The following is a 23,669-nucleotide window of genomic DNA, read 5'->3' as shown; positions in this document are numbered from 1 at the left end:
ACGGAAACCGAATATCGCCTAGATGTGCTACGTGCTACCAAGAGTGTTCATGTGGAAGTTTACTGACGTGTGTGTGAAAAAAAAAAAACTTTAATAGTTTGTAAACAATTTAACACAGATGATGCCTTGCAGAAAATAAAGGCGAAACGCGTATGGCACTAAAATTGTGTTTTATTCAGTTGCTGTCAGACGGTCCATAAGTGAAAATTATCAATATACCGTAGTATTACGCGCAACTGAGGAGGACAGGACCACAAAAGTTGAAGAATTTAACACCAGTTTCATATTTGTATCTTACTTCTAGCCTGAGTTATCAATTTATGTAATCAGGGAAAGACTTTTCGAACACCCTGTATGTTAGCGGCAAGAAACAACCAATGCCTTCTCTGCGCGAGAGCAATGGAGATACTATCGAAGACAGTGCTGCCAAAGCAGAGTTACAAAACACAGCCTTCCGAAATGCCTATACAAAAGAAGACGAAGTAAATATTCCAGAATTCGAATCAAGAACAGCTGCCAACATGAGTAAAGTAGAAATAAATATCCTCGGAGTAGTGAAGCAACTTAAATCACTTAATAAAACCAAGTCATCTGGTCCAGATTGTATACCAATTAGGTTCCTTTCAGAGTATGCTGATGCATTAACTCCATACTTAACAATCATATACAACCGTTTGCTCGACGAAAGATCCATACCCAAAGACTGGAAAGTTGCACAGTCACACCAATATTCAAGAAAGGTAGTAGGAGTAATCCACTTAATTACAGGTCCATATCGTTAACGTCGATACGCAGCAGGATTTTGGAACATATATTGTGTTCGAACATTATGAATTACCTCGAAGAAAACAGTATATTGACACACAGCCAACACGGCCGCGGTGGTCTAGCGGTTCTAGGCGCTCAAAAAAATGGTTCAAATGGCTCTGAGCACTATGGGACTTAACAGCTATGGTCATCAGTCCCCTAGAACTTAGAACTACTTAAATCTAACTAACCTAAGGACATCACACACATCCATGCCCGAGGCAGGATTCGAACCTGCGACCGTAGCAGTCGCACGGTTCCGGACTGAGCGCCTAGAACCGCGAGACTCTAGGCGCTCAGTCCGGAACCGTGCGACTGCTACGGTCGCAGGTTCGAATCCTGCCTCGGGCATGGATGTGTGTGATGTCCTTAGGTTAGTTAGATTTAAGTAGTTCTAAGTTCTAGGGGACTGATGACCATAGCTGTTAAGTCCCATAGTGCTCAGAGCCATTTGAACCATTTGAACACACAGCCAACATAGATTTGGAAAACATCGTCGTTGTGAAACACAACTACCTCTTTATTCGGATGAAGTGTTGAGTGCTATTGACAAGGGATTCCAGATCGATTCCGTATTTCTGGATTTCCAGGAGGCTTTTGACACTGTACCACACAAGCGGTTTGTAGTGAAATTGCGTGCTTATGCAATATCGCCTCAGTTATGTGACTGGATTTGTGATTTCCTGTCAGAGAGGTCGCAGTTCGTAGTAACTGATGGGAAGTCATTGAGTAAAACAGAAGTGATTTCTGGCGTTCCCCGAGGTAGTGGTTCAGGCCCTTTGCTGTTCCTCGTCTATATAAACGATTTGGAAGAAAATCTGAGTAGCCGTCTAAGGTTGTTTGCAGATGACGCTGTCGTTTATCGACTAATAAAGTCATCAGACGATCAAAACAAATTGCAAAACGATTTAGAAAAGATATCTGAAATTTTGCAGTTGTCCGTAAATAACGAAAAGTGTGAGGTCATCCACATGAGTGCTAAAAGGAATTCGTTAAACTTCGGTTACACGATAAATCAGTCAAATATAAAGGCCATAAATTCAACTAAATACCTAGGAATTACAGTTACGAACAACATAAACTGGAAGGAACACACAGAAAATGTTGTGGGGAGGGCTAACCAAAGGCTGCGTTTTATTGGCAGGACACTTAGAAAATGTAACAGTCCTACTGAGGAGACTGCCTACACTACACTTGTCCGTCCTCTTTTAGAATACTGCTGCGTGGTGTGGGATCCTTACCAGATAGGACTGACGGAGTACATTGAAAAAGTATTATCGCGAAATATGTGAGAGTGTGTCACTGAAATGATACAGGATTTGGACTGGGCATCATTAAAAGAAAGGCGTTTTTCGTTGCGACGGAATCTTCTCACGAAATTTCAATCATCAACTTTCTTCTCCGAATGTGAAAATATTTTGTTGACACCGACCTACATGGAGAGAAACGATTATCACGAGAAACCTAGGGAATTCAGAGCTCGTACGGAAAGATATAGGTGTTCGCTCTTTCCGCGCGCTATACGAGATTGGAATAATAGAGAATTGTGAAGGTCGTTCGATGAACCCTCTGCCTTGGATTTCCAGAGTATCCATGTAGATGTACTGTTTATGTTGTGATGTGGCAGACACTGTTAACAGTAGCCTCAGAAGTTTCATGGATCGTGCAGTTATCTATAAGTGCTATCTGAGAAAAGCTGCACAAATACCCACACAAGTCGTGATTTAAGGTCAAAGTCGTGCAGATATTGCCAACCTGATCAAATGTTCATAAATGTAACACTGTACGCTTCAACAAAACGCAGAAACATAGCATCTAAAGAACACAGTGTCAATAAGTTGCACCTGGAATAAGTGAACTCATACAAATGCTCAGATGTAACAATTTATGTGGATATGAAACGGAATTATCACATAGGCTCAATCGTAGGTGTAGGTGGTGGCAGACTTTGGGTCACTGGTAGAATACCATGAAAATGCGGTTACCAAATGATATTGCTTACGTACCACTCGTACTGCCCAAGCTATAATATTGCTGAATTTATTGTGTGGGGCCCGTACCAAAAAGGAAAAACGTGGAATCTGAACGTACACAAATGACGGTTGCTCAAATGGTCATTGGTTTTTTTGGACTCACGTAAGAACGTCATGGAAACGTTGAAAAATCTGAACTGGCAACAATTGAAGGTGGATGCAAACTACCCTGCAAACGCCTACTTACAGTTTCAAGAATCGTATTTAGTGAACAGTGTAGGATGTGTTACAGAAACCTACATATCGTTCCCGTCGTTACAGTCAAGACAAAATTCTATTAACTCTGTGCACGGCATTTAGACCGTTCTTTCTTCTCGCGCTCTGTATGTGACTGGAATGGAAGAAAACGTAATACGTGACATAATGGGAAGTACAAGTAGATAGGATATAAAATGTGGACTGGCAATGGCAAGAAAAGCATTTCTGAAGAAGAGAAATTTGTTAACATCGAATACAGATTTAAGTGTTATGAAGTGTAGCCATGCATGGGAAGTGAAACATTAACGATAAATAGCTTAGACAAAAAGAGAATAGAAGCTTTCGAAATGTTGAAGATTAGATGGGTCGATCACGTAACTTATGAGGAGATACTCCACATAATTGGTGAGACAAGAAATTAGTGGCACAATTTGACCAAATGAAAGGATCAGTTGATAGGACACATTATGAGATATCAAGGGATCCCCCGTTTAGGATGGGAGGGGAAAGTGTGGGGTAAAAATCGTAGAGGGAGACCAAGAGATGAATACAGAAAGCAGGTTCAGAGTGATGTAAGTTGTAGTGGTTATTTGGAGATGAAGAGGGCGGGATACAGTAGCATGAAGAGCTGCATCAAACCAGTTTTAAGACTGAAGAAAACAACAGTAACTATGCACAACACAATCACTTGCAAAATATAGGTGTTGATGTACTCCAATGAGTAAAGTTTAGGGATGACAATCTGAGGGATTTTGACAGCCAGGCATGTGGTTCACCTCTACCAACCTACCTCTTCCGGAACTTTACATCGACTGGTCTCGGGTGGGAATTTAACAATACGCCGGCATGCCATCACGTTCAAACCACATTTCTTCACTGATATAAGTGGTATGCCAGCAATTTTTGCAAGAAAATCAGGTACCTCTGACTCAGAGGTGAAGAAGAAGCATTACGTCCCACTTAAACCACCATGGCTGATGACAACGCACACACTGTGCTGAAAGTATTCTCAAATTCACGGGAATGTGTGGTAACAGTATCATTTTACATGTAACTGTTTGGACTTTTCAAAACAGTATACATGGAGTTCTTCGTCGCTAGGGTGTATCTTGTCCCCTCCACCCTCCTCCTGCCCCCCCCCCACACATAGGGAGGGGGAGAGGGGGAGGGAGAGGGGGGAGGGAGAGGGGGGAGAGAGAGAGAGAGAGAGAGAGAGAGAGAGAGAGAGAGAGAGAGAGAGAGCTTTGGGAATGATGAATTAATGTACCAATAAGCTTGTGTCATGAGGGTTTCAGTGATCATCACGTCACTTAATGTGTTAGGTTTGATGAAGTTGGAAGACCACACTGGCCCACGGTGGTCAAGCGGTTCTAGGCGCTTCAGCCCGGAACCGCACAACTGCTACGGTCTCAGGTTCGAATCCTGCCTCGGGCATGGATGTGTGTGGTTTCCTTAGGTTAGTTAGGTTTAAGTAGTTCTAAGTTCTAGGGGACTGATGACCTCAGATGTTAAGTCCCATAGTGCTCCGAGCCATTTGAACCATTTTGGAAGACCACAATGATCTCTTTAAGCAAAGTGTGCTGGCATTTGCTTGAAATATAGTTGTATCATAATTACAGTTTGTTACAAATTCTCTTTCTAACTTCCCATCAGACTGAATGAAAAACACTGTAAGTGACAGAGAGCAGACCCTAAGCAATATTTTAAAAAATTGGCCATCTGAGAGTAACCGAATCTCCAAAACTTTGATATTGTATCACATAAAAAAGGCCAACTGATTCCAAAAAATGAAGGGCAATAAAGGGATAACAATGTTCCTGAAAAGAAATGTTGTGAACTCCAGCACCTTACTTACTATATAACTTATGAGAGATAGTAACAAATGTTTTTGATAATGTTTAAAATCCCACTGACAATGACATCACTGGAGATTAAACACTAGCTCAGTTTTGAAGAGGATAGAAGATCACTAAAAACTCTTTACACAAAGTGTGTTAGTATTGGTCTGAAATGAATTAGAGAAGCTATTTGAAACATCCATTTGTAGTATTTACAGATGTGAACAGAGCTTTAGTGAATGATGACTGGAATACACTCTGTGAAATTTGAAAGGCTGGAGGAATAAAGTAAATGGAGCACATGGTTATCAACAACTTGTACATTAATCACAGTGCACTTATTACCAGTCAAAGGACAGTGGTTGAGAAGGGAGTGGGGTGATGTGGTAGTCTGTCTTTGTTGTTACTCAATCTGCAAAATGAAAAATCAATAAAGGAAGGCATGACAAACTCTGGAAAGGGAACTGAAGTTCAGGGAGAAGAGATAAAAACTTTGAGGTTTGACAGTGACATTGATGTCTTGACAGAGACAGACAAGGATTTCAAAGATCACTTGAATGAAGTGGATGCTGTGATAAAGAGGTTATAAAACGAGCACCAACAAAAAGGAAAACAAGGGTAAGTTAATGTAGTAAAAGCATGTTAGGTGACGCTGAGGAAAGTAGGTTCAGAAATGAGACACTTAAAGTTGTAGAAGAGTTTTGCTATTTGGGCAGCAAAGTAACTGATGGTGGCCCAAGTTAAGAGAATATAGAACACTGACTGGCTACAGCAAATGAAACATTTCTAAAAAAAAAAAAAAAAAGGGGGAAATTTGTTAACACTGAATATAAATTCAAATATTAGTATGTCTTTTCTGAAGACATTTTTGTGGAGTCTGTGCTTGTACAAAAGTGAAACATGGATGATAAAGATATCACACAAAAAGAGCATCGGTTGATCAAATAACTCACAAGAAAATACTGAATCAAATTGGGAGGAAATAAACTTACAGCACAAATGTGCTAAAAGAAGACATTGGCTGGAAGGTTGCAGCCTGATGTGTCAAGGAATTTGGTAATGGAAAGAAGCAAAAGTAAGTGTGTGTGTGTGTGTGTGTGTGTGTGTGTGTGTGTGTGTGTGTGTGTGTGTGTGTGTGTGTTGGGGGGGGGGGCGGCGCACTATAAGAATAACAAGGGATACCAACACTTGACTGCAGTAAGTAGGTAGACATTAGATTTATTTTCTATAGTTAGATTTACAAGTTCTAGAGACAGAAAAAAATAGCATGGTGTTCATTTTTGCAGCCATTAGCTACTTTCCCTGGCTATGCTTAGACAGTTTTCTGTCCTCCTGCATATTTCTTGGATCCTAGTAACAGTGATATTTTCTTCCATCACCTCTACTGTAACATTCCACTCTACACTATCAGCCATTATCACTGCATATCAAAGCGTTGAAAGCAGCTGTGACTTATACTGGGGTAACTTGTCATTAAGGAAAAAGTGTCTGATGTGCAGAAGTGTGTAATAAGGATTATATGTGCTGTACCTCTACAGTCTCTTGTAGACTGTTCTTCACAGTACATTTATTTCCTTAAGAACTTTGTTGTCAAGGATCAACCAGTACGAAAACAGCAGTAACATGTTTCTTAACGTGCAATAACAGAGAGAGACAGACAGAGAGAGAGAGAGAGAGAGAGAGAGAGAGAGAGAGAGAGAGAGAGAAGTGTGTGCTGTTCTCTATTGTGCGGTTCTGTACTCTTTCTCATCCATGCTTCACTTTTGAACAAGCACAGTCACCACAAAATTATCTTCAGAAAAGACATACTAATACTTAAATTTGTATTCAGTGTTAACAAATTTCCCCTTTTTTTTGGAAATGTTTTGTTTGCTGTAGCCAGTAAGTGTTTTATGTCCTCTCAACTTGGGCCACCATCAGTTACTTTGCTGCCCAAATAGTAATACTCTTCTACAACTTTTAGTATCTCATTTCCGAACCTGATTTCCTCAGCATCACCAAACGTGCTTGTACTACATTAACTTACCATTGTTTTACTTTTTTGCTGCTCATTTTATAATCCATCTACAAGTGAGTTGTTACCTTTCCGTTATTTTATGTAATGCTCCTTCCAGGAATTTCTATTATTGTTCAACTATAAATCACTGTAAGTGGGGGGTTTGGCAGGGTGGGGAAGAAGGATGGAGGGAATGGAGGGAATCAACTACAGCAACTTAAGACATCACGTAAATGGCCAGCATGTTTCCTAATTTTTTCAGTAGGAAAGTGTACCATAAATTCAAAATTAACTTCTTCCACATCACAGCAAGAAATAAAGCAATTATGATCTACAGAACATCCAGATAACTATAACCAGAACACTGTAACAATACTATCAGAATTAATAAATATTTATCTTTCACTTTGAAACCTTACAATTAATATACACATCTGCATAGATCCTCAAACTTTAGGATTCATGGTGAAAGGTAGTGAATATAATATGACAATTACAAACTGAAGATCTTGGAGTTTGGAGTTTTAGGATGACAAACAATGTTCTACAACCTAATCGTGTTGGAAAATAATGAATCAAAGGCCATGTCGATACAGGATTGTAAACAAATAAATAATTACAACTAAGAATCATATTAGAAACAAAATACAAAACAGAATACTCAAAAACAAACTTGTAAAATATGTAAATGAACAACAGATAAGTAAGATGAAGTAAAGGCATCTCCAGTATCATATAGATAGGTGAAACAGAAATCAGATTAGACATAAAGGTTAACTAAAATATGAGCCACACAAACACTTGGCACTGAATCAAAGTACAGATGGAGGTTGAGAAATGAAAGGTATAGAAAGTGCAAAGCAGATCAAATAATTTGAATGACGGTTTACACAAACTAGATGCATCGAATCTGTACGTGTGTGTTTTTCACAGACTACCAAACTTGCCAAATAGCTGAGAAGCTGCAAACGGTTTTATTTATAATAAATCTCCATTATACACTAAACTGGAGAAAACCTGCCGTTACAAATGATGTAAACTTCATGGAGGAAGTTATACATGATTCAACAAGTCAGGCGTTAAAGTTCAGTAGAAGTAGGCCTAAACCTCTAAATGACAGATTCCAGAAAACTCTTTGAACACGCAAATGGTTTTAAACGCGTTATAACAACTCTCATTTGACTTTGTAATATTAAAATTTGAACAATGTAGTAAATTCGGATCAATGGTGTAGTGTGCTAAATCTCCTTAATGAGAATTTTTTATTGTTAGCACTTTCCACAGCGTTGAAATTCGTTAGTAACAAACATCTACACATGTAAAAAACAGGTGGGAGGTGTCAACAGATGACATGAGGTCGACTTTCAAAATTATTTATTGATAGCAATATGAACAATCTTGATACATCAACATTACACACAATCGTCGAATTCTTGCATAATTGTAACGCAAAGAAAAGTTTGGTTACGAAATTTGATGTGGCTCAGTTTGTTCCGCATGCGAGATCTGTTTATCCACCTGTCACGTCAGTTGGTTCCAAAACTACGGCTGTTCACTCAGAAACAGGCGGAAATGACAGAACTTCCAAGCAGCAAATTTCTGTTTCCACAGTTGGTAATATATTTTTCGCTTGCTTAGCCACCTTTAGGTTATGGGAACAACCTAGCTGTTTAATTTATACAAATACTTCCCTACATAAGCATTAGTTTTAAATAAAATCACCTAAACATGAACACTAGTATTTACCTAAATCATCCATTCCAGATCTGTGATGGGGACGGCGATCACGCGGCTTTCAGTTGTATTCAAGCAGTAAGCTAATAACACCCACTTCTCGATTGTTTTTGTACCGTACACAAAAAGTCACAAATCGCTAAGTTCACCGAAAACACGATACTTGCGCTTCTCTGTAAGCACAAATATTGCGCTGTGCAGTTTGCACACAATCAAGATTGCCAACGTTTGCGAATGTACACCACTGTGTCAAGTGTCAAATCAATTTATGGTGTAAAGTGTTTGGTGCTAGCAAACTTATCACTGAACTTTAGACGAGCTGCGAGTCTTCCAGCACATAGTAAATATTACCTGACGCTGTGTTACAACAAATGTACGTGACTATGAAAAGAATTTGAAAGCATGTACAAACGTTACACATACGGGAAGTTTCAGAATGTTAAATTCCACAAGTTGAGGCAAATGTGCAGGTGATTATAAACGTAAACTGCAAATAACCTCAAATTAGGATTATGAACACTACCATCTCATGTTACTGTTATTCTACTCTTGCGGCATTCGATAACTACCGATACGCCATACCATATGACATGACACTCTCCACTAGAAAAAAACTTGTCGAAATAAGTTGCGTCGAGCAATTGCTATCCTCATATTATTGGCACAGTTACTAATGTTGATGCTACAAAATGAAATCGCACATTTTGATTAGAAAGAGGATGATTGTGCAATTATGTAAATGAATTTAATTTAGTATTTTGAAAAAGAACTTTAATATAAATTTACATTTACTGGATGCAATGGTAGATCTACATCACGCCACCCCCAGAAGGTATACTAGGAAGTGCTACAAAGGCAGCACAGAAAGTGACACATTCTTTTGTGTGTGTGTGTTTAGCATCATAAAATTTGATGAGAGTTGTTAAACCCAGAGAGATTCCCAACTTCATTCATTTCATCTCACAATCTTGCCCCTCTGCCAGGCGTAGTATTTATTTTTTAAATCACCTCCTCCACTCCTTTTATGATGAAGTCCAGTGTGAACCAGGCGTAGTATTTATTTATTTATTTTTTAAATCACCTCCTCCACTCCTTTTATGATGAAGTCCAGTGTGAACCTAAGACATGTTCTTGAAGTCACCAAGATGTATAAATAAATTTCACCATCATATAATAATACTATTTATCTATGTAATCGTTCATACCATTTCATTCTGTAGTCTGCAGTGCTATTTTCCATTCCTTGTATATTATGTTCTAAGCATATAGCATTTGATTTATTTATTTGTTCATCCAGGAATTGTCTCACAATTATATAGGAGTGGTCATCATAGTACAATGAAAAATAAATAACTGGAAATATACATACGATTTATAAATATGTTTATATGAGGATAGGACAGGTGATCAGCTGTGGCCTTGCCGAATGAACAGCTGCCTCAGTCGGTTAGTCCCTGTTCTATAATATTCTTTGCTTTACACACCATTTGCATCAGATAACTTACAACATAAAACATAGCTTTTGCACTGCACACAGTAAGGACACACACTCTCATGTTTATTTAAAATGTCTTATTGGTCTTATCCCCTAGCATGCTTGTTTGTTGGAATATAAACCTTTGAGAGAAATGCATGTATGAACAATAGAAAAAGATGTAAGGGCTGTCTGACCATACCACTTAATCTATGAAGCCTTTTTTTTTTTTTAACACACTGACTTGGGACTTGAATCAGTTCTAACACTCAGGGTGTACAGAATAGTCATTTGAAAAGAACTTGTGTCATAAACCATACTACACACCAACTACTTGTTTTTATTTTATCATCAATAAAAGTTTGCAGGCATTTTGATTCAGTCCATATTCTATTGTACAGAATTCTAACAGTCAATAAAATCACAGGTTTTGTAGCTTGGTCCATTTGAATAAAATTCTGTATGCATGACCATGTCAAATGTGTTAAAACTACCTATATTTTGGCTGTTCTTATATGCATCTTTCATCAGGATGACAATTTGAGTTTGATGGTTACTGCTTTCTACATTTACATACATACTCTCCAAACCACTATGGAGTTCAGGGCAGAGAGTACCTCCAGTCACACCAGTTATTAGGGCTTTATCAGTTTCCATTCAGATTATTTAAACGCCTCTATGCAGGCTTGATCCTTAAGGGAGCAATATGTAGGGGGTTGCAGTAAATTCCGTGAAATTTCCTCAAATTGTTACACCCTGATAATTACAGGAGTTGCCAATTCTGTTACTCATTCATATTGTAGTATAAGATGCTACAGTTTTACATTTTCCAAACTGCACACCTTTAAATTTCTAAACATTTAGAGTAAGTTGCCATTCTTTGCTCTACTTTGAAATCTTATCAAGATCTGATAATATTTGTGCAGCTTTTTGAAACAGTATTTCATGATAACTAACTGTATAACTGTGAAAAAGTCTGATGTTACTATTAAGATTGACTGCAGACTCATTAATATACAACTTGAAAAGGAAGGGTCCCGACACACACTCCTCAGGCACACCTAAAGTTACTTTGACGTTTGTCAATGACTCTCCATTCAAGATAACATGCTGTGTCCTCACCACTAAGGAATCCTCAATCCAGTCACAAATCTCATCTGATACCTCACACAATTGTACTATTAATAACATGTATACTGGCAAGTGAGTCAAATGCTTGCACTACCTGACTGCCTTGATCCATGACATTCAATACATCATGCGAGGAAAGTAAAAGTTGGATTCCATGTGATCGATGCTGCTGGAACCTATGACCATTGGCATGGAGGAAATGATTTTGTTTGAAATACCTCAATACATTTGAGCTCAGAATAAGTTGCTACACATTATCTGAAAATGGCTGGGCTTCCTGATATACTATATTGTGGTTGGGTGATAGGATTAAGGGGAAGGGATGTAAGATCCTTACTGTCGAGAATACACGGTATTAATTTTTATTGGTTGTCATCAGCGAACATGGTGGAATCTGCCAATATGACTTTATGCTGCTTAGTAAGGAATAGTCACACTGATGAAAGCAGCTTGTAACAATAGCTGATACATTGGTAGTTCATCACATATGATGCGGACACACATTTGCAAATTTTTATTGAAACTAACAGGTAATCTCCCTTAGTGCATACAGTGTATTTCTGCTTCAAGTTTATTGGTTTATTTGTCTTGCTTTCAGCCTCATCTAATTTTTTATTATTTGGATTATTATTAGTATTTCTTCCATCATTTACAGCTACATTCTGCAAGCTGTTCCAATCGTGATTGGTTCGTGGCAAGAATGATTGCTGATGAGCCTAATTTCTGATTTCATCTTCATTATCTTTTTGAGAGATGTTACTAGGAGGAAGCAATGTACTGATTTACTCTTCTAGGAATGTATGGTCTTGGGACTTTTTTAACAGTGAAGCACACCATGTTGCAGAACACTGTTCTTATAGTGTCTGCCACTGGAGTTGGCTGAGCATCTCCATGACACCTGTAATGAAATGCGCTGCTCTTCTTTGGATCTTTTCTATTTCCTCTCTCAATCTGTGATTTGGATTCCAGACTGTTACAGGTCCCAGACTGATGAGCAGTATTCAAGTATTGGTCGAACAAGGGTTTTGTAAGGTACCTCCTTTGTTGATGGATCACATTTTCTGAGGATCATTCCAATGAATCTTTCTGGCATCTGCCCTAGCTGTATTTTATCAAAGTAACCACTTCCAGTCATTCTGTAACCATATAATCATACAGTAATGGGTATATCAGTATATGTATACATACTATGTTACATTTGTTTACATTGAGGGTCAACTGCCATCCTCTGCACCAAACATCAAGGATCCTCTGCAGGCCTTCCTGAATTTTGTTGCAATTTTCTAGCCATGTGACTTCTATGTATACAACAATCAAACAATGGAAAATCCAGGATCGAATGTAACCATACCAGAGAAGAAATGTTGCTACTCACCATATAGCGGAGATGCTGAGTTGCGATAGCCACAACAAAAAGATTCACACAGTTATAGATTCGGCCATTAAGGCGTTTGTCAGCAGTACACACACACACACACACACACACGTCTGCAGTCTCAGAGAGCTGAAACTACTTCAGCTCTTTTGAGACTGCAAACGTGTGTGCAAGTTGCGTTTGCATGAGTGTGTGTGTGTGTGTGTGTGTGTGCGCGCGCGCGCATGTGTGTCTACTGTTGACAAAGGCCTTAATGGCCGAAAGCTATAATTGTGTGAATCTTTTTGTTGTGCCTATCGCGACTCAGCATCTCCTCTATGTATACAACAGTGTCATGTGCAAAAAGCCTCATGGAACTTCAAACATTGTCTATTAGGTCTTTTATATTTATTATGAAAAGTAATGGTTCTATAATACTCCCTTGGGCTATGCCCATGAGTGACCTTTTACACCCGACGATTTCTCTTTGTGGAGAATGAGATGCCATGTTATGTTTTCTAGAAACTCTTCAGTCCAGTCATACCATTCCTCTGATATTCCGTATGCACATATTTTGTTCACTTGGCAGCAGTGTGCGGAACAGTATCGAATGCCTTCTGGAAGTTGAGGAACATGGCAACTTGGGTGTTTATATCTACTCCTTTCTGGATCTTGTGGATGAACAGAACAAGTTGGGTTTTACAAATCGTTGCTTTCGGAACTCATGTTGATTCCTACAGAAGAGATACCTAGTCTCCAGGAACATCATAATACATGAGCATTAAACCTGTTCCTGAATTCTACAGTGGACAACATCAGAGATACAGGCCTATAGTTTTGTGCATCTGTTCAGTGACCCTTTTTGTAAGTGGGAATGACGTGCTTTTTTCCAATCATGAGGAACCCTTCGTTCCTCCAGAGACCTACAGTACACTGTTGCTAGAACAGGTGCAAGTTCTTTTGCATAGTTTGTGTTGGTATCTCTTCAGATTCAGTGGCCTTTCCTCTGTTAATGGCTTCAGTTGATTTTCTGTTTTAGACATGTTGATCATTTTATTTACATAATTTTCTATCAAATGTACAGTTCAGTTTTAGAAGTAAGCAACATATCCATGTACTGTCCTATTTATCAATTACGATCTGTGCAATGTCATACCAGACTCCGATTCTAGGCTTTGCTATTCTGAACTCAAATACCATGAAAGTATATGTTATGACTTCAGTTCTACAAATCCACAACTTTTCTCTCTCATTGTCTTCTTGTGATATTTGTATGAATGAATATATTCTTACTGTCTTTGGTAAAAATAACTTTTCAACATTTTCATTTGCAAGTACAGCTCTAATAATATAAATAACAAGAACCATCTCTATGGTGAATCAACATCAAAGCTAATCAATAAATACTTTTATGGTGCAAAACTATAGTCTTGTTTGTTTGCCTATTACATTCAGGATACAGTTTTGGTACAGTACAGTTCTGTTGGATGTGTATGATAGAAGAAGAAGGCTGGGAGATACAATTGGCTATTAAGAGCACTGACCTAGATGATCATATCTGTTGAATGAATCACCATAAAAAATGTGTCAGACTCTTACCCTGTGAGATATCAAAGAAAAGATTTTATACTGAGCCCATTATACTTCTGCACAGTTTATTAATGAAGACCAGAACACATCAGCTCTCCTAACAAGCACCCATAAACAGATTACTCTGGTAGAAAGAATAATGTACATCAGAGAGCCTACAGCTACAATAATATGATAGTTTAGTGACCTTGGTAATAGAAACACAAAATGAATTAATTACACCAAGAAAATCTACAGACCATTTCTTTATATCAAGCAAGTGAGAGACAAAACAGTGTGTATGACTCCTAGTCAAACAAGTGTTTCCCCACTAACAGAATAATTGAAGGAAGAGTAATATTTCGATACTTTTAAAAATCTAGAAAAATTGTTAACTTGGTAGTGCTTTTCTTGGATATAATGGGCCTGAAAGACATGTTTTTGTCACCATAATTTGACTAGAAAGGAAAGCAAAAGTGGGGATGTGCATGAAAATGTATTTCATAAAAGCTGTGGAGCACAACATACAGAAAATTTAACGATCTAGATTAAACCAGTAACCTCCATGCGATACTGTTGATGATGATCAGTCCTTTTGATATGGATAGAAAGCTTGTCAACCCTCTTAGTACTATTAAAGAGGAACAGAGTATGCGTCACCACTTTTTTCCTCCTCTTTCTACCTATCATTTGAAACTCATAACAGCAGAACAAACATGACACAACACTGTGCAACACACACAGACATCCACACAAAACAGGTACGCACCTGACATTTTGATGACATTAGAGGATGATGATGGCTAACCATTATCATTATGATTATCCATATGACAGAGGTTAACCACTAATATTCACAGGACTTTGAATCTCTTCTTGCCCTATTAATTGTAATCTGAACAAAACATGGTTTAGAGTTGTATGAAATGCAAATGTTATTCAATATACAGCTAATGCCTGTGAAGATAAGAACCCATATCTCTAACAAAATTATTGTTAATTTTTTCAATAAAAAGTGTGGCAGAATTCGACTGAATTCATGTGGAGATGACGTGAAAATTGTGCAACAAAAGATGAAACTACTGACAGGTGTAAGTGACAATTACCACAAAAGTATCACTTGGAAATTGAGAAGGAAGAGAAAGAGCAAAACAAGAGAAGAGTGGCTGAACTTCAGGGACTGTCAGATTTTGTAAATGACTTTTTCTCTGGTACTCCAGAAAGTTGTAAAGAAAGTTTTCCATACACACACAGCAAGCATGATGATGATACCCAAAAACGAGCTTGAAATCATGAAGATGGTAAAGAAAATAAAAAATAAGAAATCATCCAGTATAGATGAGGGTCCAGTTTCTGTTCTGATAAACAGCATAAAAAAACTCATTAATGAGTGTTAGTTAAAATATTTTAGCACAGTGACTGAAGCATGCATCAGTTATGCTCTCACCAAAGAAAGGTGATGCAGACAGTGCTGAAAACTACAAGCCAATTTCCCTACTGTCTGTAGAAAAAAAAAAAAAAAAATTGAATCAACCATGAAAGATAGGCTATGAGTTTCATGAATAAATACAAAATTTTTAAAGAAGTACAGTTTGGTTTCTGAACTGGAAGTAGTACAATATCGGCCATTACGGAGTTCACAGAAGTAATACTTGAAGCTCTTGGCTAATATAACGGTGTTACAGGCATATTCAAAGACTTGTCCAAGGATTCTGAAATCCTGACCATAAAATACAACTAAACCAGCTAGAAGCATTACGTGTAAGAGGAATAGCAAACAAGTGGTTCCAGTCTTACCTGGAAAACAGAATGCAAATGGTGGAGATAATTCTGCTGATGGTCAATTTGTTTCTAAACCTGTCAGGCAAGAAACCTGTCAGGTTAGCATATTTGGTCTAATTCTTTTCTTAATATACTGTATATCAATGACTTCCCATATAGTATTAGACATGGAGAAAACATTCTTTATTCCGATAACAGACCCACCCTAGTTACAGAAAGCAATTAAACCATTAAGGCTGTTTATGATTGGGCAGCACGTATTAAATTAACATTTAACATAAAAACAAATAGTACTCACTTCAGCGTAACTAGGGAAAACAACTCTGTAACATTAAGTATAGACGATAAATCTATAGTCTTATGAAACAAAAAGATTTTAGGTATAAATATGGATTGTCAACTAATACGGAAAAAATACACAAAGACACTGACAAAAAGAATGATATCAGCATCTTATGTTCTTACAATTCTATCACCAGTTTGTAAAAGCAAATCTGCTGTGGTGACATACTATTTCTATGTACACTCAATTCTCAGCTAATGATTCTTTTCTTGGGACTGATGGCACAAAACACTGACACAATTTTTAAACTGCAGAAATGACTGAGTATGTCATGTTCATTGTAAAGAACTATTTAAAAAACAAAGTAAACTTACTGCACCAAGTGAGTACATCTACGAATCTTTTGTGCAAATCAGGAAAACATTAGGAAGTATTTCACTAATAATTCTATACATAATCATCAAACAGGAGCCAATTTGGACTTACATCATTTACCAAGTAAAAACAAACTAAAAAAACTCAAAACAGCATTATCTTTCAGGGGGTGAAACTGTATACTAAATTGCCCATGGAAATGAAAACGATTACTTCAAATACAAAAACAAATCTCCCATGCCTTATCTTTCCAGTCTCCCACCACCTCCCCAAGCCACACCGTCGCCACAGAGGAGCATTGTCCTCGTAATTCAGTACCACCCAGGAGGGAAGCAACAGAATTACATTCTCTGCCAGGGTTTCAACTACCTCTCGTGCCCTGAAATGAGAAATGTCTGCTCACTATACTTTCCACCCCTCCCACAGTGGTATTCTGCCATCCACCGAACCTACACAATATACTCCTCCATCCTTACTTCCAACCCCTTACCTCATGGCCCATGCCCCACTAATAGATCTAGATGCAAGACCTGTCCCGTACATCCTCCCACCACCACCTACTCAAGTCTGGTTACAAACGTCACCTATTCCACCAAAGGCAGGGCTACTTCTGAAACCAGTCATGTAATCTACAAGCTAAGCTGCAACCACTGTGCTGCATTTTATGTGGGCCTGACAACCAACAAGCTGTCTGACTGCACGAATGGCCTCCAACAAACTGTGGCCAAGAAACAAGTGGATCACGCTGTTGCTGAGCACGCTGCCAAACATGACACCCTTCATTTCAATGACTGCTTCACAGCCTGTACCATATGGATCCTTCCCACTAACACCAGCTGTTCTGAATTCTGCAAGTGGGAATCCCTGCAATACATGCTATGTTCCTGTAACCCTCCTGGCCTCAACCTTCAATAGTCACTGTCCAAACCCATCCAGCCCCCTTTCCTGTTGCCATTCTAGCACTACATAGCTGTCATTCCACCATCACACACATTCTTTTTACTTCTCTCCTTTTCCGCTATTCCCACTCCCCCCTTCCGCCTCCCCACCTCTCTCCTGCCCTCCATCTAACCTGCAGCACTTCACAGCCCACTGTCCACCACCCCAGTCTCCTCCGTACCCTCACCCAGACACCACTCTCATCATGCACCAGTGCTGCTGCTCGCTGTGTGGTTTCAGTTGCCTGAGACTGCAGTTGTGTGTGTGTGTGTGTGTGTGTGTGTGTGTGTGTGTGTAATCTATTGTTGACGAAGGCCTTACTGACTGAAAGCTATATTTGTGACAGTCATTTTGTTGTGCCTATCTGTGACAGCATCTCCATTATACGGTGAGTAGCAACTTTCCTTTTCATAATATTTTTACTTCAAATACATCTGGTTAAAAATTCAGCGAAAACATCTTCATCAGTAAATCATACTACATGATTAAATACTGCAAACAAGTGGTTCCAGTCTTACCTGGAAAACAGAATGCAAATGGTGGAGATAATTCTGCTGATGGTCAATTTGTTTCTAAACCTGTCAGGCAAGAAACCTGTCAGAAAACTCAAAACAGCATTATCTTTCAGGGGGTGAAACTGTATACTAAATTGCCCATGGAAATGAAAACGATTACTTCAAATACAAAAACAAATCTCCCATGCCTTATCTTTCCAGTCTCCCACCACCTCCCCAAGCCACACCGTCGCCACAGAGGAGCATTGTCCTCGTAATTCAGTACCACCCAGGAGGGAAGCACAGCCCACTCCCATGCCTAGCCTTCTGAAACCAGTCATGTAATCTACAAGCTAAGCTGCAACCACTGTGCTGCATTTTATGTGGGCCTGACAACCAACAAGCTGTCTGACTGCACGAATGGCCTCCAACAAACTGTGTGTGTGCCAAACATGACACCCTTCATTTCAATGACTGCTTCACAGCCTGTACCATATGGCAAGTGGGAATCCCTGCAATACATGCTATGTTCCTGTAACCCTCCTGGCCTCAACCTTCAATAGTCACTGTCCAAACCCATCCAGCCCCCTTTCCTGTTGCCATTCTAGCACTACATAGCTGTCATTCCACCATCACACACATTCTTTTTACTTCTCTCCTTTTCCGCTATTCCCACTCCCCCCTTCCGCCTCCCCACCTCTCTCCTGCCCTCCATCTAACCTGCAGCACTTCACAGCCCACTGTCCACCACCCCAGTCTCCTCCGTACCCTCACCCAGACACCACTCTCATCATGCACCAGTGCTGCTGCTCGCTGTGTGGTTTCAGTTGCCTGAGACTGCAGTTGTGTGTGTGTGTGTGTGGTTCCAGTGTCCTATTGTACACCCTTTAACAGTGTCCTTGTTTTTTTGTAATTAATTCAGTGGCAGTGGAGAGACAATTTACTAGAAGTGTGACCATACCCTCAGCTGGAAAATTCCATGTACAAGATGTGACAAAACAGTAGAACCCAGCTCAAACCATATGTCTGCATTTGTTCTTTCTACAGCATACTCTATGTGTATGTATATTTTGAGCTATTTGTTTAAACTGTATTATGATAACAAAACTTATATCTTTGTAAGATAGTCCCTGGATAAATAAATAAAACACATCAATCAGTTAATACCATCACTCAATTCTCAAGTGTATTTTTTCTCAAGGAAGAAAAATTTTTCTTTATGTGATAATGCTCTTAAGTGGGTTTTTAAATGATTTTAGATGCAAGATTTATACAAAAGTATGTACCCATTTTCAAAGCATACTTTCTACACTTGGCTCCATTTTATAGACTAAAATAACTAAATATGAAATAGCCTCTATTATAATAAATAGGCAAATGATTATTCAGTAACTACCATGCAAAATAGTAATAATAACAACAATATTCAGTTGTACAGTGCAATGTAGCAAATCAACCACATCCATGTACTCTGGTGGCCGTGATCTGCTGCGCTTTGCTACACTGACTTGCTGATATTTTCATAGAGATGTCCAACAGTTGGCAGCACTTGAACATGATGGAAAATTTAGATGTTCACAAGTGTTTTCACTGGGATGAAATACTTCCATAGCAGCTAAGACACAGTAAAAGTTAATGTACAGAATTGTAACCAGAGTGTCTGAAATGGTGCAGTGGTTAATAATGAAAGAGGATAACTACAACATGCTGTCCCATTACAACACACGATCACCATCTAACGGTTTTACAAGGAAATCATGTGCCAAGATCAAGAGCGTATGATAGAAATTTAGTGTTATTCTTTTGAGCTCAACATCTCACTCATCTTGGGGATATGCTGACTCAGTTTTTCAGGTGGGCTGAGAAGAGGACATCAAAATGTGTGTGCAGCATAGTTGCATGCTTACAAGGCCTTGAGTAAAGTTTTCCAGACAGACTGGAATTGATATAAGGGGTTTGTGGTCCAGCAGTCACCAGTGGATATCGTTAGTCTGTGCAGCGATGCAGAGAAAAACTATGTTTTATAGGATAAGTTATATGCACCAAATTGTGTGAAAATCAAAGAATATTGTGTAGGGATCAACCGAACGAGGCAGTGCAGCTATTAAAGATACTGACCTTACAGTTGTAAGGATGGAGTTCACTTTCTCAACAGCACCACAGCCAACTGACTGTCCTGTCTTCATGAAAACGTATACTCTATGTGTATGTATATTTTGAGCTATTTGTTTAAACTGTATTATGATAACAAAACTTATATCTTTGTAAGATAGTCCCTGGATAAATAAATAAAACACATCAATCAGTTAATACCATTTAATTCCTGTAGGGTCATAAGATGATGTGGTTGGTTACATGATCAGAATACTGCCCGAGAACGAAAAGCAGTAGGGCTGCTTTCATTACTAAGGACTATTTTTGAGGTGTTTTCATACACGACTATTGTTCACCCTTTAACAGCGTCCTTGTTTTTTTGTAATTAATTCAGTGGCAGTGGAGAGACAATTTACTAGAAGTGTGACCATACCCTCAGCTGGAAAATTCCATGTACAAGATGTGACAAAACAGTAGAACCCAGCTCAAACCATATGTCTGCATTTGTTCTTTCTACAGCTGAAAACTTTTCTGCATGTAATCTTTTTGTGAGGCTACACTGGAATGTTGCCATTTTTACCTACCAGAGGAGTGTAAGAACACGTTTTTAGGTCACTGTCTGATGACTGCCAATGAATTGTTCGAGCAAATCGCAAGTTGCTACAGCGAAACGACAAATTTCTAGGTAAAAAAATTGGACACTTCATTCTTTAGTACTGCAAGCATTCTCACTCCTGTATCAAGGTAGCACTAGGCACAATGAATTAGCAAGCTCATAGCAAAAAAAAATAATTTTTCATAAGAATAAGTGTTCACAATGGTTTCATGACAAAACAGAAAATATAGCTTACAGAAGAAGCCACATTTTATGAGTGGTTGTAAAGAAATATGCAGGAAGACTTCTGCTTGCCTCTACATCCTCCAGGAGTGTTTAATCATATTTGCACAAGATATGAAACATACATTTGTGCTATCCCCCATTCTTCCAAACTTCCACTATTGAAATGAAAGTAGTGAAAACACTAGATGGTTAGAACTAACCATGGATGCTTGTGCATGTTACATATGCAATGTCTGTGTATTCGGTCATGTCACTGTTTCATAATTATATTATGATAGTTGCAGCCAGACTAGTTATGCAGCTACCATGTGTTATGTCTACCTGAACCCTTCCTAATTGTGAATGAACCCCAGTGTCTCTCATTGAGGCCAAATATCTGTCGTGTCATCATAGGGTCTGACTTACCTAATAACCTGGCTGTGACCATCCACAAAACAACAAAATTCACAGTTCCTCCTCTGCTACTGCAATCGCATCTGGAACAAGCTATGTGCACTCTGTATGCAAATCAGTTACCTGCTGCATCTAAGAGAGAACTGCAGCACTTAATCTCTTCCATCTCACAACAATGAACACACATAGCCAGTTCTCTCTGTCAAACAGTAAAGCAAATGTTGCTGTCTTATTTCCCTTATGTTTCTTTCTCTTTATATATCTCAAACAGCAACACCACTTTCTTTCCACTCTCTCTTCATTACCTGGGTTCTATCACATTCCTTTCAGTCCCTCTCCTTCCCCTTCTCTGAAATATATTAGTGCCAGTACCTGTAAGTTTAAATCTGCCCAATTGCCTTTGTTGTTCTACTTTTCATGAATGAATGCCAATTGTCTTTTTTGCTTTCTGCTGAGTCTATTACAGATCCAGTATCCATGTCATATTTATTTCTATGTGTAGGATACCACATAAAATGTAAGACCTTATAACTAATGTCTACAGTTCATTACTTTACTGAGAATTAGCTACACATATTCAAAACAAGTAACATTTCATTTTTATTTACACATAAACAAAAAATAAATATTTTACACAAATCATATGATTGTAAAAAAGAGCATGTAAACTACAGGGGAAAACAGAACACCTCTGCTGTTTGAAGTCAAAACACTTAAAACATTTTTGTTCATTAATTATCCTTACAAAGAGTGTTGGACCCATCTCTCAGAGTGAGGTTCGGTGCGTACTGTACAAATGATCCACCTGTCTCCAAGCCATTACTGCTTTAATCCATTGTGCCCATATCATAATGGATAAATCCCAACTGCTGAATCACCAACTGCTGAAGTCACCAAAACTATAGCCAATGTTTTTCTTCTTCTTTGGAGGACCCCCAGAGTTTTCTGCAGCATCATTCCTTTGAAAAAATTTAAAAATGGAAAATTTGAGGGTTACCACAGTTACATTAATCAGTAAACGGGTAGAAGAAATGTCTTTTTTGCGAGAGTTTAATATCCTATTGCTAGGAAAATACGTACAGACAACAAAAGAAGGATCCAGAATGGAATAATGATAATATTATGGAAAGGATAGATTGCTATTCACCATATAGTGGAGATACTAAGCCACAGACAAGCAAAACAAAAAGACTGCTTTTGGCTAAAAGGCCTTCTTCTGAATTAGATAACATATACACACACATATTCCACAAACACACCTCATACATACATGCCAAGGCTGGCCATGGCTGCCAGAGACAGAGGTCTTGTGTGTATGAGTTGCTTTTGCGTGAATTTGTATGTATATGTGTCTAATGCAGGAAAAGACCTATTGGCTGAAATCTTACTTGTTTAGCACTGTTTTTGTTTTGCCTGCCTGCAACTCAACATCTCCACTATATGGTGAGTAGAAATCTATCCTTTTCATAATATAGTCAAATGAACAATATGTAATTTTCTTCCAAAGATTTAAATTTTGTTAAAATATTACATTATTGTTTTGATTGGAATTAAGTTGTATATACAGTGCAATACTAAGTACAATCTAGGTCAAGCAGTTTGCACTTAAAAGAAAAGGTCAGACAGTGCAACCCATTGATTTCCACAAATTTTGGCATACTAGTTGGGGATCAATCAAAAGTGGTACGGTTTCGGCCACTAGCATCCTTTTTGAAAAATTTGAGGTCAAATCTAATAATGTATGATCTGTTCCTAATCAGACAGAAGTATTACGACACTCGAAAATCCATTTCATGTTCCCTCATATAATGAAAGTCATCAACTGGTGATGTTGCTTTTGTCCTCAGCAATGCCCAATCATCATGTCTGAGGAAAAACTTATTGATTTTGCCAATAAAAACTGAATTTTTATACTAGATTTGTCATGATCAGAAATCAGAATAATTTTTTTAATATCTGGATCTCTGACTACTACCATAGATAACTATTTGAGCATGCACAATGTAATGATTTTCAAGATACACTGATGTAGTGCACCACTTTTTTCCCTCATATACTTTCACTTCTTAAATGCTGTTATTCAAGTACTTGGTTCTTTATACAAACAAATCACTTGTATTACAGGTCTTTGCTTTTTTTTCACTAAGTTACCACCTCTTTTTCCTGTTTTGTCTGTGTTCTCTTTGGACATTTACGCACACAGAAAAACTGTTTACTGAAAACCAACAAATTAGTGGAGAGCATGAATGGACATAAAAGAACTGTCTTGTTCTGGGACCTCAGTATCCAGTTGCTGAACTACAATATGAGTCAAAGGAGCTGAGTGCCTGGCAC

The 23,669-nt window shown here is 38.4% G+C and overlaps 2 protein-coding genes across 2 annotated transcripts in view; both read right to left on the bottom strand.

Moving 5' to 3' along the window:
- Positions 1 to 8,768, bottom strand: part of LOC126251359 (leupaxin) — a 507,262-nt gene extending 498,494 nt beyond the window's left edge. Inside the window, exon 1 of the mRNA XM_049951764.1 lies at positions 8,619 to 8,768. Within this exon, the coding sequence (XP_049807721.1) occupies positions 8,619 to 8,631 (13 nt within the window). The 5' untranslated portion in view covers positions 8,632 to 8,768. The remainder of the gene's footprint in view (positions 1 to 8,618) is intronic.
- A 13,143-nt stretch (positions 8,769 to 21,911) lies between these two features.
- LOC126251352 (RING-type E3 ubiquitin-protein ligase PPIL2) overlaps positions 21,912 to 23,669 on the bottom strand; it is a 72,334-nt gene continuing 70,576 nt past the window's right edge. Inside the window, exon 11 of the mRNA XM_049951727.1 lies at positions 21,912 to 22,294. Coding sequence (XP_049807684.1) covers positions 22,210 to 22,294 — 85 coding nt within the window. The 3' untranslated portion in view covers positions 21,912 to 22,209. The remainder of the gene's footprint in view (positions 22,295 to 23,669) is intronic.

The sequence above is a fragment of the Schistocerca nitens genome, chromosome 1, assembly GCF_023898315.1.
Source record: "Schistocerca nitens isolate TAMUIC-IGC-003100 chromosome 1, iqSchNite1.1, whole genome shotgun sequence".
NCBI classification, from domain to species: Eukaryota; Metazoa; Arthropoda; class Insecta; order Orthoptera; family Acrididae; genus Schistocerca; species Schistocerca nitens.
This window is presented reverse-complemented; position numbering and strand designations above follow the sequence as displayed.